We start from the raw sequence: 16,412 nt of genomic DNA, 5'->3' as shown, positions 1-16,412 counted from the left end.
ACAGCCTTTTGGAGGGAGTGGAAGTAGGAGGCACCCATCCCTGTCCTGGCTGTGCCCCATGCGGGCCTGCTGGGCGGCCCTCCCTTGAGGGGTGCGGTTGGCCAGCAGCTGCTTCAGACGGGACCCTGGCTCTGCCCTGCGAGGGTGTCAGCCCTTGGACAAGGCACTGAGCCTTCCTGGGCCTCAGTCACTTCATCTGTAAAATGGGGTGATGGTGCAGAGCGACCTAAGGAGTGAGTGAGGATGTTTATGCAGAAGGACTGTTTCACACACACAGTGCCTGATGCAGAGTAAGTGTCCTATGGACACTTGTTATCACTGTGCCTGTTTGCTTAAATGAAATCCTCATCGCCACAGCGCGTGGCTTACGTGGAAAATCACGCTGCTTCCCGAGAGTCCGTGCTGGTGGGCGTGTGTCCGTATTGCATTGCAGGTCCGCCATCCTCTCCCTTCTCTGGCAGGAATGCTTCCTCCTGCTGACAGCTGCCTAGGGGCGGAGACAGATGGACCAAGGGAAGCACAGGGGCCTGGGCCAGGCCGGGCCCTGCCCAGCTCTCGTCCCATTCTGCCCCTCACCAGTCACGGTACTGTTCTGCCCAGGCCCGGCACCTCAGCCCTGGCCCCGCCCTCCCTGTCGCAGGCGGCCGGCCACCAGGCTGCAACTCGAGGCCAGGCGATTTAAGATGAGCTCCGGGCCAGCTACCCTTAGAAAGGGATCACTCTGGCCTTTAACCTGGTTTGCACACCTCGGAGGGTGTCGGAAAGCGCTGGCTGGGGGAGGCGGGTGGAGGAGAGGGTGGGGGAGGCGGGAGCACGTGCCCGGTCTGCAGCCAGGGAAATGGCAAAGTTTGTGTGGGCAGCTCGCCTCCAGCACACACGGTCCTCGGGCACGGGAGCAAGGTGATGGCCGTGCATGTTCAATGCAGCCGCGCTCCGCTGCCGCCTGTGATAGAGAGGGAGCCTCCCGCCCTCGCGCCCGGCTCGGAAACAGCTTGGCCTGGAGCTGCTGATGGCCTCCCATCTGCATGGCTGCTCCACAGTGGCCTCCCTGTTCATCTCGTCTCGTCTTGGTGCCTCGCACGGCTGGCCAGGCTGGGAGGAGGGGGCTGGAGGTGGCGTTGCTGTCTGGGCTGCCGTGGCCTCGTGTGGGTGCCCAGGGCTCAGCACATGCAGGAAGGAAAGGGCCCGTGTGTGAGCTTTGCAGCCAAATGCCTCACTTCAGAGTGAGGGCACTGCTTACCAATTTCTCCCCTACACCCCGCCTTGCCCTCCGGGTCCAGAAACCTGCATTTAATGCTGCTCGGGGCTCCATGCCTGCAGGAGTGTATTGTTGACCGAGGCTGTGGCTCTGGCCCACATTCCTACCTGTAAGGGGGTCATCTAGGGAGTGTGTTCTCTCTAAGGAGTAGGGGGGGACCAAAATCTAAAATCCAGCCTAAATCTCGGGCTGAATGGTTTACTGAACAGTCATAAACTGTCATTGTGATGGAAACGCAGCGGAGTGCAGTGATGACAGCGCAGTGCGGGCCACATTGCAAGGCCTGGCGGGACGGATTTGGCCCGCGGGCCTTGTGTTTGACACATGTGCTCTAAGGAGTTCTCCCAGGTTTCTCTCATCCCCAGGAGGCAATAGCAACCAGCACATACTGAGTTCTTCACGTGGACCATTTAGGGGTTTCAGTGCTTTGCATGAATTAGCTTATTTCATCACCAGATCACTATCTGAGATTAGTACTCTCATTACTCCCATGTTACAGATGAGGAAATAGGCACAGAGAGGTTAAGTGGCTTGCCCAAGGTCACACAGCTAGAGGGAGGCTGCTCTTACCCTTTGTGCTGGCTTCCCTGGAAGGCTAAGGCTCCGCCCCCTTTGGGCCGGCCTGTCCCCTGCAGCTTCTGTCCCATCATATGTGACCTCCCGGAGCTCTCATTGGTTCACACACCTGCTTTTCCCACCAACACGTCTTCCGGGCCCAGGATTGCTCACACGGCTGGTGCACCAGGAAGGGTTGTGGAAAACAGGCAGGTGGTCCCCTTTCTGTGTGGGCAGGCCCCCTGGGGGGAAAGAGGGGCTGGTGGGACTGTGCCGTGACGCCGTGACCATTCCTTCTGGGTGGAAGGTGGGTCATCGGCAGGAGGAGGCTCAGGGTGCCGGCCGGTGGGAGAAGTGTCCTGGGAGGAAGGGTGCCTTCCTGGGAGCGGGACAGAGGCCGCACCTGGAGACGGCGGAAGGAATTTGGTAAAGGGCTGGGCAGAGGGTCTTGTTCTCAGGGTCCTGCTCCGGGGCAGGTGGGACATATGTGGGTGGGACAGCCGGTCACCCAGAGGTCTCTCCTCTGACCTGCCAGCCCTGGGAGGCGTCCATGGCAGTCCCTTTCCCAGAGCCTCTCGGGGGCTCCCGGTGCTGCCTGGGAAGGGCCAGAACTCAGGCAGGTGGCGCCGTGTTTGGGGATCCGGCCTGGCTCCCGCCCACAGGGTTGTTGTGAGGGTTAATAGGGGCAGCCTCTCCCATAAGACCTGGTTCCTCACCCTGGAGAAGCCTGTGCAGACCCCCATCTCCCCTTCACACAACCCACTCCCCCTCCCTCTGCAGGACATGCCTGGCGCATCGCGGGTGCTCATTGCGGGGCTGTGAAGGACAGAGGGCTTTGACCTCAGGGAAGTGGGCTCTGTCTGGGGGGTGGGGGGTGGGGAGGTGGAGGAATGGGGGGAGGTTCGCTAAGTGGAAGGAAGATGTGGGCAGAGCAGTTGATTTTAACTGGGCTGCGGGGACACATGCCTCCCATTGGCACCCGGGCCCCAGTGCCTGCTGTCACTGAGCACATCAGATGAGAAACTCCTCCGGGTTCCGGGGCACTAACGGCCCTCAGACTGCCCCCTGCCCACCCCCACGTCCACGCCTTCCCCACCCTTAATTTTCATGTTTAGTGCCCAAACTTAGTTTGCATGTATTAGCTGTTGTAAATCTATCATAACACAGAGGTGCAGCATGAATAATGCATCACGGGGCTGTATTAGTTTTCTGTCTCCTATCTTATTTATGACACGAAACGGGTGGGAATTTGCAAAAGCGAAATCCTGGCGCAAGGCTTCTTGGGTAATGGTATGCAAATTGACGTGAGGGCGGAAAGATCCACTAACTAAGTCCTTGGTGCTGGCCCCGCCTTCGGCCGGCAGAGCCTGTGGGTCGGGTCACCTCCCTCCAGGGAGTCATCCAGTTCAGCAGTTCTGCCTTAATGCTCTTTCTTTTTCGGTGTGTGTCTCGTTGTTATTGCTGTCATCCTTTTCTTTTCTTTTTTTCCAAATTACAAGTTGGCAGGTTAGACTTGAGAAATCGATTTTTCTAAAGGTTGCGGAGACTTCCCTGGAGGCTCCGACAGTAACGAGTTCCAGGAGGGTGAGTGGCTGCCAGCAGCATGAAGAATGGAGGTTAGATGCTCAGAAGAACTTCCTTTCAGGGTGCTTGTGAAGGACAGGGTGTGGGGGTGGGTTTGGGGGTCCTGGGGGCTCAGGATTGTGGTTGCCGACTCAGCTCCTGGGCATGGGTGTCTCAGGGCACTCCCTGAGGGGCTGGGGGTGGCTAAGTGCAGGCCCCAGACCCCTTCTCTCCTTGTCCGGAAGAGCTCAGGCCTTATACCCAATATTAGGCCCCCAGCCCCCAGTCCCCGAAGATGTATGCTGATGTAAGGATTTCGTGGTTTGAAGCTGTTGGCTCAGGAACAAGTCCCGTGAAGCCAGAGGAGAAAAGGGAGAGAGCAAGGGAAGGCCGGTGGTGGGGACATTGTGCAGAGAATGGCCGGGGGAGGGAACATTGTGCAGAGAATGGCCGGGGGAGGGGACATTGTGCAGAGAATGGCCGGGGGAGGGGACATTGTGCAGAGAATGGCCAGGGGAGGGGTGTTGTAGGGGTGGGGAGGGGGGCAGCGGCTGGAGGTGAGTGCGGGGCAGACGATGGCAGCAGGTGTCAGTCCTCTTCCTTCTTGGCCCCCTGGCTGTCAGGGGCTGTCTGTCCTTCCCTCCACGTGGCTCCTCCCCGTCCGCCCACCTCTGCACGGTCACGCTTCCTCCGAGCGCTGCTGAGGGGTCGGAGAGGACAGACCCAAGCGAGCAGCCGCCCAGCCCCCTGGCACTGGCAGGGACACACAGGGCCAGGCACAGACCCACTGGGTGCCGGGCCCTGGGCTGGGCCCTCATATGTGTGTTTTCTCAGCGGGGGAAGTTTGTAAGAACAAGGCAGACAAAGAAAGGGATGGCGCCTGCCCAGTGCGCAGCTGGAGAGAGACTTCCGGCTGACGGAGTTACTCCACACCGCTGGTTCTGGAAGCTTCCGTGTCCCGCCCATTAGATGAGGATGGACTGGTGGTGTGGGTGTCAGGTGGAGGCGGAGTTGTTGAGCTTCTGTGGCTGGTCTCCGGGCCCCGGATGGTGCCTCCTAGGCCAGCAGGGGTGGTGAGCCCCTTCGCACTACACCCCGCCAGGGTTCCGGGCCTGAGGGTGCTGGGGAGATCACTGAGCATGGGTCCATGCCCAGCTCTGCCCTGGCCTGTGGGTCACCCGGCTCATCCTGTCCCCTTTCTGGGCGCGTCCCCCTCCTGTCATAAGGGTCTCTGTGAGGACGGACTGCTGCAGCCTGGGAAGAGCCTGACGCATGGTGGGAGGCCAACAAGCAGAGCTGCCTTTGCCTCAGCCTTTCTTCCCGGCTCCTTGCATCCTCTGCGCGCTAATGACTCTGAATTCTGAGCCGCTCACTGGGAATTTCTAGAAACCAAGCACAGAGCGTCACCTGGAGGCACATAAATATTGCACGACCGGAGGCCGGGCTGTGTCAGCACTATTTGGGCCATTTCACTCACCGAAGCCTCTGCAGTGCCTGTGGGGGCTGCCCTGCGGCTGCAGGGACAGGGAAGGGGCCAGGGCACCGTGAGCGGGTGCAGGACACCTGGTTTGTTCCCGTCTCCCCCACCGGCTCCTGACTGCTGCCAGTATGCTCGGAGCACCTCCCAGCACCTCCCAGCACCTCCCAGTACCATGGACAGAGAGAGGGGACCCCCGCCCTGGCCAGGGATGAGCTGGGAGCCCTGGGAGCTGGTGGCAGGCCCAGGCCTCCCCTCCGGCGGCCAGCTTTTAACCTTTTTTAAATAACTGCCTTCCCCACTCAACTTTTTATTAAAAAAAATTAAAACTACCGGAAAGTTGAATGAATAGTACAATGAGCACACATGTGTTCTTCACCTATTAAGCCAGCTAACATTTTGTCACAGTACCTTACACCCCCAAATTATGCATATACAGCCCCACCCCCCTTTTGGGATAAACCGCTTAAAAGTGAGTTGTAGGCATCATTACCCAGCACATGCAAATACTTGAGCATGGCTCCCCTGTGACTTCAGCAGCATTTATCGTACCCAGAAACCTGACATCAACGTACAGTAGGTCCTTGGGTTACGTCAGAGATCTGTTCCTAGGGTGCCACGTAATGTGATGTTTGCCATAAGTCGGAACCCCCTTACATAAGCGCCCACATCACGTGGACCACACATACAGCAGTGATGAAGTGAAACAGTAAAAACAAACAAACAAAAAATTAAAAGGAAGATAACAACTCCTGACCTTTTTGCTTGTGGTAAATAATTAATAAAAAACATAAAACACATAGGTACATATGTTGAAACGATGGAACTTTTTTTTTTTTTTAAGTAAATAAATGGGAGTTGGCCACATAACCACAAAACGACGTACTTCGAGTCCGACGTAACCCGAGGACGGCCTGAGCTGTCCATATGCACATTTTCACCAACACATCCTTCCTAGCTCCTCCCCAGCCCCGCCCAGGATCCAGCAAGGGCCGCATGTTGCATTTGGTTGTCATGTCTCTTCAGTCTCCCTTTGATCAGGAATAATCCCTTTGCGAGCCCACGTGTTTATGTGTGTGTGTGTGTGTGTGTGTGTGTCCATGATATGGACTTTTTTGAGATCTAAGCCAGTGTCTTTTAAAAAGTCCCATAATCTGGAATTGCCCAGGTGTTTCCTCGTGATGAGATCTGAGTAGCCGGATGCTTGGCCAGATGTGACTTCCTGTCACATCACCCAAGGAGGCGGGACATACAGGCCGGCCCCCTTCTTGATCCAGGGGGGTTCGCCAGGCCTCCCCATCATAAAGGTACCAGATTCCCATTGTCATGTAAGGTCACCCGCAGGTGATTCTTGGAGAAGTTGTGCATATACTGTTCCTCAGCAGCCCCTCCCCTTTAATTATCGTTACCACTACTGCTACCAATTCGTAGGCTCATTTCAAAGCCCCCACTCCTGGGCCCCCAATACCACTAGGGGTCAGAGGAGGCATCTAGAGGTGAGAAATGGGAGCCATGACCTGAGTTGGGGTGCCAGGTGGGCCTGGTGGGGAGGAAAGGAGAGGCCCCCCCTTGAATGGAGATGCCCCCCTGCCCTTGGTGAACTTCCTGTCTGAGGGGTGAGCTGCAGAACCCTGCCTCCCGAGAGCACCCCATCTCCCCCAGCCAGGACGCAGAGCCCGCCATCAGGGACTGGCTTAGAAAAAGCAATTTCGCTGGCCGTCTCCAAGTCTTACCCTTCTGGGTCCTGCACTTGGATCAGGAATGAGATCAGGAACGAGCTTTGAGTTGATTGCCTCGGTTCCCTGTGGAGGACCCCGGAGGCACCCCCCCCCCCCCCCAGCTTCTTTGTCTCCATGGGAAACCTCTTGGTGATTGGAGACGGGACGGAGTTGGGCTGAGGCTCTGGTTAGAGTGACTGCAGCAAAACAAGCCGAGTCTGTTCCTGCCGCTTCCTGTTCACCAAGCTCACGCGAGGCCCGGGATTCCAGGCTCCTGCCACACACGGCTGATGGACTGAGCCCCTTCCCAAGGTGAACCCGGTCATGTCACTTACCGGCTCAGCCCCCTTCAGCACTTACAATCAACCTGTGGATTTTTAAAAAATACATATTTTATTGATTTTTTTACAGAGAGGATGGGAGAGGGATAGAGAGTTAGAAACATCCATCAGCTGCCTCCTGCACACCCCCTGCTGGGGATGTGCCCAAAACCAAGGTACATGCCCTTGACTGGAATCGAACCCGGGACCCTTCAGTGCTCAGGCCGACGCTCTATCCACTGAGCTAAACCGGTTAGGGCTTCACTATGGATGTTAAGGTGGCCCTGCCTACCTCTCCCACCTCTGTCTTAGCACTGTGCTCCCCACTTTTGAGAAACACCTTCCTGTTTCTCAAACACGGCAAGCTCATTCCTGCCCCAGGGCCTTTGCACCTCCTGTGCTTTCTGCCTGGAATGCTCTCCCCGCCCTCACCCCATTATCCCACGGCTGATGCCTTCACATTTGTAATGTCCCTGATTAAATGCCTCCTAGAGAGACCTTCCCTGGCCACCCAACCTTAACGGCTCCCCACCTTTTTTTCTGTGCAGTGGCTTTAATTACTTGGAGTCATCGTTACCTGTCTATTTGTTTCACGGGTCTCTGCACTGGGAGCACACACTCCATGGGAGCTCCTTGGTCATCCCATTCATCGTCACCTTCCCAGCCCAAGCACATAGTAGGAGCTCAAGAACATCTGCTGAACGAATGAGACCATATTAGGAACTCCCCCTCACCCAGGTCCCTGTAATCCTCATGACAACTTCCTCTTACAGATGGGAAACTGAGGCGCAGGCCTGTGAACTTACTGAGGAAGGGAGCTCTCACAGCAGGTCTGATAGCAAATACATGTTCTGTCCAACATCTTCCTGCAGTCTCGGGCTTCTGTTCTCTTTACAGAGGAAGTGGAAAGGAGGAAGCTCACCGGGCCCTGCCCCGGACTAGCCCTCCGGGGTCAGGTTTCTCCTCCCCTGCACTTCTTCCTCCCTCATTGTTTCTGCACATACTGCTCTGCCATTCACACTCTCCTATGCTCTTTCCACGGTCTCTGTAAAACGTCTTGAATGGGTGTGGAACAGTCCACCGAGTGGGTACGCCAGAGTTCCCTGACTGTCCCACTGACTGGGCACTTAGGTTGTTTCCGGTCCGCTGTGCTGGAGTCGTCCGCCTTTGAGCAGCATCTGGATGTTGTAGATGAGGCTCAAGGGTCCGTCTGCTCACTCTGTGACCACGTTTTACTGTGTGCTGGTCCCTGTGCTGAGCAGGGGGTCCTGATGGGCCTGAGGCTCAGTGTCTGCTGTTGGAGATCATAGTCCAGGTCAGGAGGTGCTGAGCAGACACAGGGCAGTGTAGGTGACACAGGGCGGCGTAGGTGTCACGAGGTCGGACAGAGGAGAACCGCATGCAGAAGGTGGTCTGGTGCAAGGGCGGTCGGGGTACTTCATGGAAGAGGAGCATCCTCCCGAGGGGGCGTTCAGGTGCTGAAAGGCTGTTGCTAGGAGGGCACTGGGTGATGCACACAGCACATGGGTCACCGTGAGGGCGGAGGCCTGGCAGCATGGTTTCTCCTGAGTCTCACACTGGCTCGGGTGGGCCTGGCGTGGAGGGAGCCTGCCAGGGCAGAGCTGAGGCAGAGGCAGGCAGAGTGCAGTGGATGGGAATCCTGATTGTCCTCTCTCTCTTAAAAAAACCGGTTTTCTTTAAAAGACCAAAATTATACACACACCTATTTAAAAAAAAATCAAGCAGCATAGAATGGTTCATCCCCAGCTCCCTTCCTGGGAGAAAATACTTGCCACCTGTTTCGTTTCTGTTTTTAATTCACCTGGCATGACTGGACCTTGTCTGCCTTGCTGGTCCCTGGCTTATCAGTTTTGGACATTCTGTGTTGCCTCCCCGCTGTGAAAGGTGAGGATTTGGCTCACAGCACCCACCCCTCTTCCCAGTCGTTGTATTGGTTGCCTTTGCAGCTTCAGACAATATGTCAGCGGCTGCTTCCTTCCACTGCCTTTAGTTCTTTCTCTCCTGTCACAGTGGCATGCTGGAGCCTGGTCCTGTCCACTCCTAAGAGCCTGGTGTGTGTGACTTCCTCCCTGCTCCTTGTTTAGTGATGTCGTGTGGGTAGCTCGAGATTGGCCCTGTGGGAAGTATTTACACCATGGGAATTGGCAGACACGACACACCCAGGGTACCTCTGCCTGTGAAACAATTACCAACACGCCACTGCTGGGCTCCTGGGGTTTCCTTCCAGCCTCCGCTGGTTCAGGCAGAGGCCAGAGTAGCATGGCCCCCCAGGTGTCGGGCTGGCCCAGCACCCACACCCCCACTCTGCCCGCAGCAAAGCTTCGAGGCGCACCAGGATGAGGCTGTGAGCGTGACGCACATGGTGAAGGCGGGCAGCGGCGTCTGGATGGCCTTCTCCTCCGGCTCCTCCATCCGCCTCTTCCACACGGAGACGCTGGAGCACCTGCAGGAGATCAACATCGCCACCAGGACCACCTTCCTCCTGCCAGGTGAGATTGCGGGGCCTCGGCCCGGGCCTGCGGAGGGAGGGCGCTGACACTGGCAGCCGGCAGAGGTGCATCCTGCCCAGCCCATCTCATTAACCTTGTGGGAGCCTGGGGTCAGCCTGGGTGGGTTTAGAATTCGAGCCCAGGACTGTTCTTTTAAAGCCCCGCTCGCCGTCACCACGTGGCCCCTCACCCTGCAGCACCGGGGGTGGGAGGGGAGGGAAGGGAGGGTTCACAGGAAGTGAGGCTCCCAGCTCAGCGGAACCCCCCAAGCCAGGCAGCTGCTAAAAAGCCACCCTGTGTGGGAACCAGGCCTGCCTACACCTGCCACTCCTCAGGCAGACAAAGAACCAATTCTGCCTCGAATCTCCTTCAGGATGAGGTGAAGCGGGAGAGCGAGGGCTCTTCTCTTAGGGGTTTTTCTAAGAAAGGCAGCTGTCCCTTTAAGTGCCCTGGCCAGGCTGGGAGGTGGGTTTGGACAGCACCCCTGGGAGCCTGTGCTTTCTGCTGCAGAGCTGTTGGTGAGAGGTGATGGAGAGGATTCATGTTGGAGAGCCCCTAACCGCTGCCCCATATCTGTCTGAGGCTCCAGTGGAATTGGCTCCAGGTAGCAGCTCCCTTACCATCTGCTATCCAGGCTGCCGCCCAGACCCCCACCGGCTGTGCTGGGAAAGCCAGGGCGGCCACCTGCTCAGGGCCCAATCCTGCCCACAGCGGGCCTCAGAGCAGACCACAGAGCCAGCGGCAGCAGCCTGCCTTGCCTCCCTGCCTGGCCCAGCTTCCACCAGACAGGCCGACTGGCCAGCGCTGGTCCGGGAGGAGGAAGAAGCTCCGTCTTGCCCAAGCACTGCAGGCTCAGCTGGTCTTAGCAGCCGGGGCCCTGGGGCCGGGGACAGAGCAGGCATGGCAGGTTGAGGGCCTGGTGCCAGTTGTTACCAGGACTCGGCAGATGGCCTACAGCATCGCTAAAAGCAGCTGAGCCCGCAGACTGACCTCCCGTTGTGTGAGGCTGGGCTAAGCCAGCACTTTGAGGGCCATGGGAGCCTGCTTACCCTAGAGGCCTGGTTCCTGACCCCACATGGGAGCGCTTGGAAATCACCCTGGCCCCTGCTTCCTCCCAGCTGGTTGAGACTGCCCTTGACTTGTGGCCACAACAAGATCAACAACAAACAGCGATAGTATGTGATTAACTACCACCCCGCCATGAGCCCTACTGTGAGCGAGGTCCCGGGCGCTTTACCTACAGGATCTCACTCCATCTTAACCCCACGAGGTGCGGGTTGTCCCCGCTGTGCAGATGCAGAAACTGAGGTTTGTTCAGCAGGTCAGGAGGCTGGTCTGTGGTCATGCCGCCTGACCTCTGGGTTCCTCTAAAGTCATCCCTCCCCGCATTACACACAGTGGGACTCTGAAGTGAGTCTGACCTCTTCAGGTCAGAGTCCTGGCTCAATGACGTAGGGTCTTGGGCAAGTCTCTTTGCCTCCCGGAACCTCTGGTTCCTCTATGGCAGTGTTTTTCAACCTTTTTTGGGCAAAGGCACACTTGTTTCATGAAAAAAATCACGAGGCACACCACCATTAGAAAATGTTAAAAAATTTAACTCTGTGCCTATATTGACTATATATAAAGTAATTCTCTTGAATAGGAATCAAATAAACACAAAGAAAGTATTTTATAATTACTTTATTATGAAATATTAAGTAAACAAAATAGTGAAAAATTATAAAATTCTTGTCTTGTCTGCACCTACGGCACACCAGGCAATAGTGTGCCGCGGAACAGCGGTTGAAAAACGCTGCTCTATGGGACTGGAGGGGGTTCCAGGCTCCTGGTAAATGCCATCAGATGTGGGAAGACACCTTGCCCAGACCTGGGGTGTGGTGGGTACACCCGGAGAAGAAATGCCCCCAACATGTTCCCTGGGGTATGGGAGGGGCTTGCGGGGCCCAAGTTATAGGTCTTTAAAAAAAAAAATTTATTGATTTTTCACAGAGAGGAAGAGAGAGGGATAGGGAGTTAGAAACATCAATGAGAGAGAATCATGGATTAGCTGCCTTCTGCACACCCCCCCTACTGGGGATGTGCCGGCAACCAAGGTACATGCCCTTGACCGGAATCGAACCTGCAACCTTTCAGTTGCAGGCCGACGCTCTATGCACTGAGCCAAACCGGTTTCAGCTGGGTCTTTTTCTTTTGCAGCTTTATTTTACTTTTTGCATTTCACTGGATTTAGCCATTTTACAAAGTAAATCCATTTAGCTGTGATAGATGTGTCTCTGTATCACAAAATATTCCCCCACTCATGCTGATGGTTAAATTATTTCAAGTTAGTGGGATAAGGAGGAAATCGCCCAATCTCTGGGCCGTTCTGATCTTGTCAATCTCATCTGTGGGAGCGGGGAGAGGGAGAGGAAGAGTCACGGTTACCGGGCCTGGAGGTGGATTCGTGGGCGGATTGGCTGCAGGTGGAAAAACCCCAGCTCCATGCCGCACCCGGCTCACGATGGACGTTCAAAACTCGTGCCCATGCCCCCTGGCTGAGCTGCTGGTTACACTTGCCCCTCAAAGACAGGAGAGCATTCATCATGGTGATGGCTATTTCGGAGCCAGGTAAAATGAGGCCCGGGAGATTAAGCAACTGGCCCAAGGTCACGCTGCTGACGAGGCCGGAGCCAGGGCGAGAATCGCAGCTCTCTCACTGACTTACTGTGCCGTCCCCCTTCCTGGGCCTCAGTTTCCCCATCTGTACGATGAGGGGCCGGGATTTGAGGTAGAGCTTGCCCATGCCGGATAGGGCAGCCCAGAACCTGGAGTCGGGCAGGCCCCGCTGGGATCCTGGCTCTGCCACGTTGCAGCCCTGGGCCTGGGAGCGGGTGGGGGGCCGCTCTGATCTTTGGGTCCCACCTCTCAGGGAGGTGTGGGCCTGAGACGATGCAGCCTCTGGCTTGAGTAAGTCTCAGTCCCCGATGGTGCTGTGCACGGTCATCAGCTCCAGCACGTCTCCTTGGCCATCCCCCTCCCTGGTCACACTGGCTGCTGTGGCCATGCATCTCCCAAGGGGCTCCTTGCTCACCCCCACCCTCCGAGTCCATGCCCTTCCCACCTCATCGGCTACATCAGAGCAGACAGAACCACCCCTACACGTACAGGACCTCTTTGGGGCTGGGCCCTGGGCACATCTGGGATAGAGGCTGAGGTTCCTGGGTACAGAGCTTCCCAAAGGTTACTGCCCTGGACCTGACTGTTCCTACACCACACTGAGACCCCCCATACCCGAGGGCCTCACACAGAGGGATGCTGGGCCCAAGCTAGCACGGGTAGAGGGCGGCTTCACATCTACCCACCGAAAGAACAACAGAGCAGAACGCTTACGTTCCTTATTAGAAATATTTAGAGAAGACTTTTAACTATTTTCTCTTCGCCCGCACCATCAAGTGAAGTAATTGCATAATTAGCCATACATTTGTTCCTCCTTTGCGCGTGGATTTCTTTAAGGGGACATAAAATATTTATCAACACTTCCGCCGCCCCGACCCCTGTCTTCTCCTCGGCACCCGCCTGGTATTAATGCATTTTTGGGGGCCTAAATTCCCTCCTCCTCTTAACTAGACAGGTCATTAATAAAATGTTCTCCGAGAGCCCGAGCTTTTTAAAGTTGCATATCTCCAGATAGATGGCCCGGGCGAGCTGCACACTGCTGCATTAAGTCTCTGTGATAAAATATTTATCCACCATTAGAATTTTTTTTTTCTCTCTCTCTCTCTCTCTCGGACTGTTTGTGAGGTGCCTCGCTCTTTCCCTCGAGGCGGAGGGGGAGGAGGCAGGGCCCCGGAATGAGGTCTGATGATGAAGTCATTTCTCAATTCCGGCATCTCTTTTGGCTTCTCGCTGCCTTCCTTTCGCTCTCTGGGTTTCTGCTATGGGAACAGGGGCTTGGGGGGAGGGGGGGGCGGGCGGGAGGATGCAGGGGCATCAGGAAACGGCCTCCTTCTGGTCTTCAGGCTCCCGGGGCCCCGGAAAAGGAGGTGAGAGATGAAAGATTTGCCACTGTTTCCTCGCTTGGCTTTATCGTTTCTGTGGGTTTATGGCTCTGCTGGAGCTGGTCTGAAGACTGTAGGTCCTTTTAATAATTATAGCCGTTCTCCTAATAGCCTGCCTTTATTGATTGTGTACCGGGCTAAGAGCTGTGCTCAACTGTGTATATATATTATCTCCATATAGGCTGTATATTTAGTACATGTATGTTTCTAATAATCATAAAATTGAGTAAGGTAGGTTTGTAATAGTCGTTGATCAGTGAAAGTGACGTGTTAATTCACACAGTTAATCAGTGACATCAGCACCCGTTTCCTTTTTCACTTTCCTATATTTTTCATTCATTCATTTATTCATTCACCTGCCCATTTACTCATAGATACTTTCTGAGTGTCTGCCATGGGCCATGGTACTGGGAATGGACCTTGGGCATGGATAGGCCTCTGCCCTCATGCAGCTTGTATTTGGGACAGCGGACAGGAAATAAGGAGAGGGAAGAAGAGGGTCGTTACAGGCCTTGGCCAGGGCCAGGAGGGAAGACAGTCGGTACGGGAGGGAGCTGGTAGCCTGAGCCTGTTGCTCGGACTTCCTGAGGGCCGGAGTGGGACCGGAGGTGTCCTGTCCTGGTAGTTGACATGGGTGTGAGGCAGTATCCCGGCTCCACGGACACGCAGATGCTGCGTGTGAAATAAATAGCGCCTGCCGTCAAGTGATGAACTGGCTTTTCTCGGTGTGGTTTGCATTTCCACATTGAATCAATACTATGAATATGACTTTTTGAGTTTGCTTCGTTTCGCCAGACTCATACATCTCCCTGCCCACTGACAGCTCCATTTGGCTGTCCAACGAGCATCTCAAGCAGCACATCCGGCGGAGAACTTGGACTTCCACCCCACGCCCGCACCTCCCCCATCTCCGTTGGGCCAGGGACTGCAGGGAGGAAGGTCCATGCTGGCAGCATGTCCAGCCCGGGCTGGAAAGTTAGGGCTGCAACAGCCTGTCAGTTTGCTTTGCTTCTCATATCCGCCCTGGCCCCTCCCATGCATCCAGTCTGCACCAACCTCTTCACCTCCAACCTGCACCTGCCCAGGCCTCCCTGGCTTTGCTCCCAGGCGGCTGCTGGTGACCCTGGTGTGGGCCCCTGGGCCTGCCTGGTGTGCCAGAGCACCCGGCCCCTCTACGTGGAAGCTCACAGGGGCCAGCACCGTGCTTGGTGGCGTTCCCTTGTTGCATCCTTGGAACAGCCCCAGGTTACAGAGAGGAAACTGAGGCTGGGTGAGGGAGCACTGGGCTCTCATGTCCAGGGGCTAGGCCCCAGCCAGGTCAGCCTCCCACGCCCCAGCTCTTAACCATACCGCGTCCAGCTTCTTGCTTACCTCACCGGAGGAGCCCGGGGGTACCACTTTCTCAATCTGAGGTGGCTCCCAGAGCCCACTGCTGCCCCCAGGGAGCATTCTGCTCACGCTCACCTCTCTCACTGCAGGCCAGAAGCACGTGTGTGTGACCAGCCTCCTGATCTGCCAGGGTCAGCTCTGGGTGGGCACCGACCAGGGTGTCATCGTCCTGCTGCCCGTGCCTCGGCTGGAAGGCATTCCCAAGATCACAGGTGAGGTTCTGGCAAAGTCTTGTCGGGGCCCAGGAATCAGCTGCAGAGGGAGGGGTATGATTAAGAGCCATGTGGAGCTCGAGCTGGGCTTCCATGATGTTACAGAATCAGGTGCGTGGGAAAGGCCCTGGAGATGGAGGCAATGGGTGGGCAAAGGCCCTGAGCCGTGCGGGTGGCTCAGGCAGGGAGCTGCAGGCGCCTTCACACCGAGGGTCCCCGGTGCTTTAGAAGGTTACTCTTGTCCTGCTTCACCCAAGAAAGTAGCCTGGAGCATGGGAGAGCCCTACCCCAGACCCATGGCCCCCTGGCAAGGTTCCAATATAGATTGCAGTTACAACCCCCCTAAACCCCACAATCAGAAAGTTCTCCTAAACGTGTGGGTGCCTTGCTTAAAGCTCTGGATCTTTGGCCCCTTCTCTCTGCCCCACGTCTGCAGGGAAAGGCATGGTCTCCCTCAACGGTCACTGCGGGCCTGTGACCTTCCTGGCCGTGGCTACCAGCATCTTGGCCCTGGACATCCTACGGACTGACCAGGAGGAGGCCGAGGGCCCCAAGGCCGAGGAGGACAAGCCGGACGGGCAGGCTCCCGAGCCAGCGCCCGCACCCTCCAGCCACGTGGGCAGGGAGCTGACGCACAAGAAGGGCGTTCTCCTGCAGTACCGGCTGCGCTCCACGGCCCACCTCCCCGGCCCGCTGCTCTCCATGCGGGAGCCCGCGCCCGACGGCTCCGCCCTGGAGCACAGCGAGGAGGACGGCTCCATCTACGAGATGGCCGACGACCCCGACGTCTGGGTGCGCAGCCGGCCGTGCGCCCGCGATGCCCACCGCAAGGAGATCTGCTCCGTGGCCATCATCTCGGGCGGGCAGGGCTACCGGAACTTCGGCAGTGCCTCGGGTGTGGGCGGGAGGCCCGCCCCCGGCGGGGAGTCGGACAGCACCCTCCTCATCTGGCAGGTGCCGCTGTTGACGCTATAGCCCCCCCCCAGGGAGCAGGGCTGCCGCCGCACCCTGCTCTTGGCCTGCGGGGGACCTTCGGCCGGCCAGGCCCCAGGGAGTGTGGGTGGAATTGCCTTCCAGGGACCTTCACAGGGCGTGTGGAGGGGCCTGGGTCTCTCGTAACCACCCAGGTGGACAGGCTGGGTCTCTCGTAACCACCCAGGTGGACAGGCTGGGTCTCTAGTTACTATCACAGGTGGATGGACCTGGGTCTCTACTAACTACCCAGGTGGACAGGCAGAGTGGAGGGGCCTGGGCCTCTAGTAACTACCCCAGGTGGGTGGGCCTGGGTCTCTCGTAACCACCCAGGTGGACAGGCTGGGTCTCTAGTTACTATCACAGGTGGATGGACCTGGGTCTCTAGTAACTAACCAGGT

At 56.8% G+C, this 16,412-nt stretch overlaps 1 protein-coding gene across 41 annotated transcripts in view; it reads left to right on the top strand.

The window, feature by feature from the left end:
- The window catches only part of ARHGEF10L (Rho guanine nucleotide exchange factor 10 like), a 119,854-nt gene that overhangs the window by 102,847 nt on the left and 595 nt on the right, over positions 1-16,412 (top strand). For 6 of the 41 annotated variants that reach the window (XM_045585147.1, XM_045585123.1, XM_045585122.1 and 3 more), the window contains 4 exons: positions 9,227-9,401; positions 14,917-15,039; positions 15,476-16,231; positions 16,265-16,410. In XM_045585147.1, coding sequence (XP_045441103.1) covers positions 9,227-9,401; positions 14,917-15,039; positions 15,476-16,014 — 837 coding nt within the window. In that variant the 3' untranslated portion in view covers positions 16,015-16,231; positions 16,265-16,410. Of the gene's footprint in view, positions 1-9,226; positions 9,402-14,916; positions 15,040-15,475; positions 16,411-16,412 lie in introns of all 41 variants that reach the window. The other 35 variants (XM_045585143.1, XM_045585140.1, XM_045585124.1 and 32 more) reach the window with 20 other exon arrangements.

Source organism: Pipistrellus kuhlii, unplaced genomic scaffold (assembly GCF_014108245.1).
Source record: "Pipistrellus kuhlii isolate mPipKuh1 unplaced genomic scaffold, mPipKuh1.p scaffold_m20_p_2, whole genome shotgun sequence".
In the NCBI taxonomy this organism is placed as follows: domain Eukaryota; kingdom Metazoa; phylum Chordata; class Mammalia; order Chiroptera; family Vespertilionidae; genus Pipistrellus; species Pipistrellus kuhlii.
The sequence above is the reverse complement of the archived record's forward strand: the minus strand, read 5'-3'. Positions and strand labels throughout refer to the sequence as shown.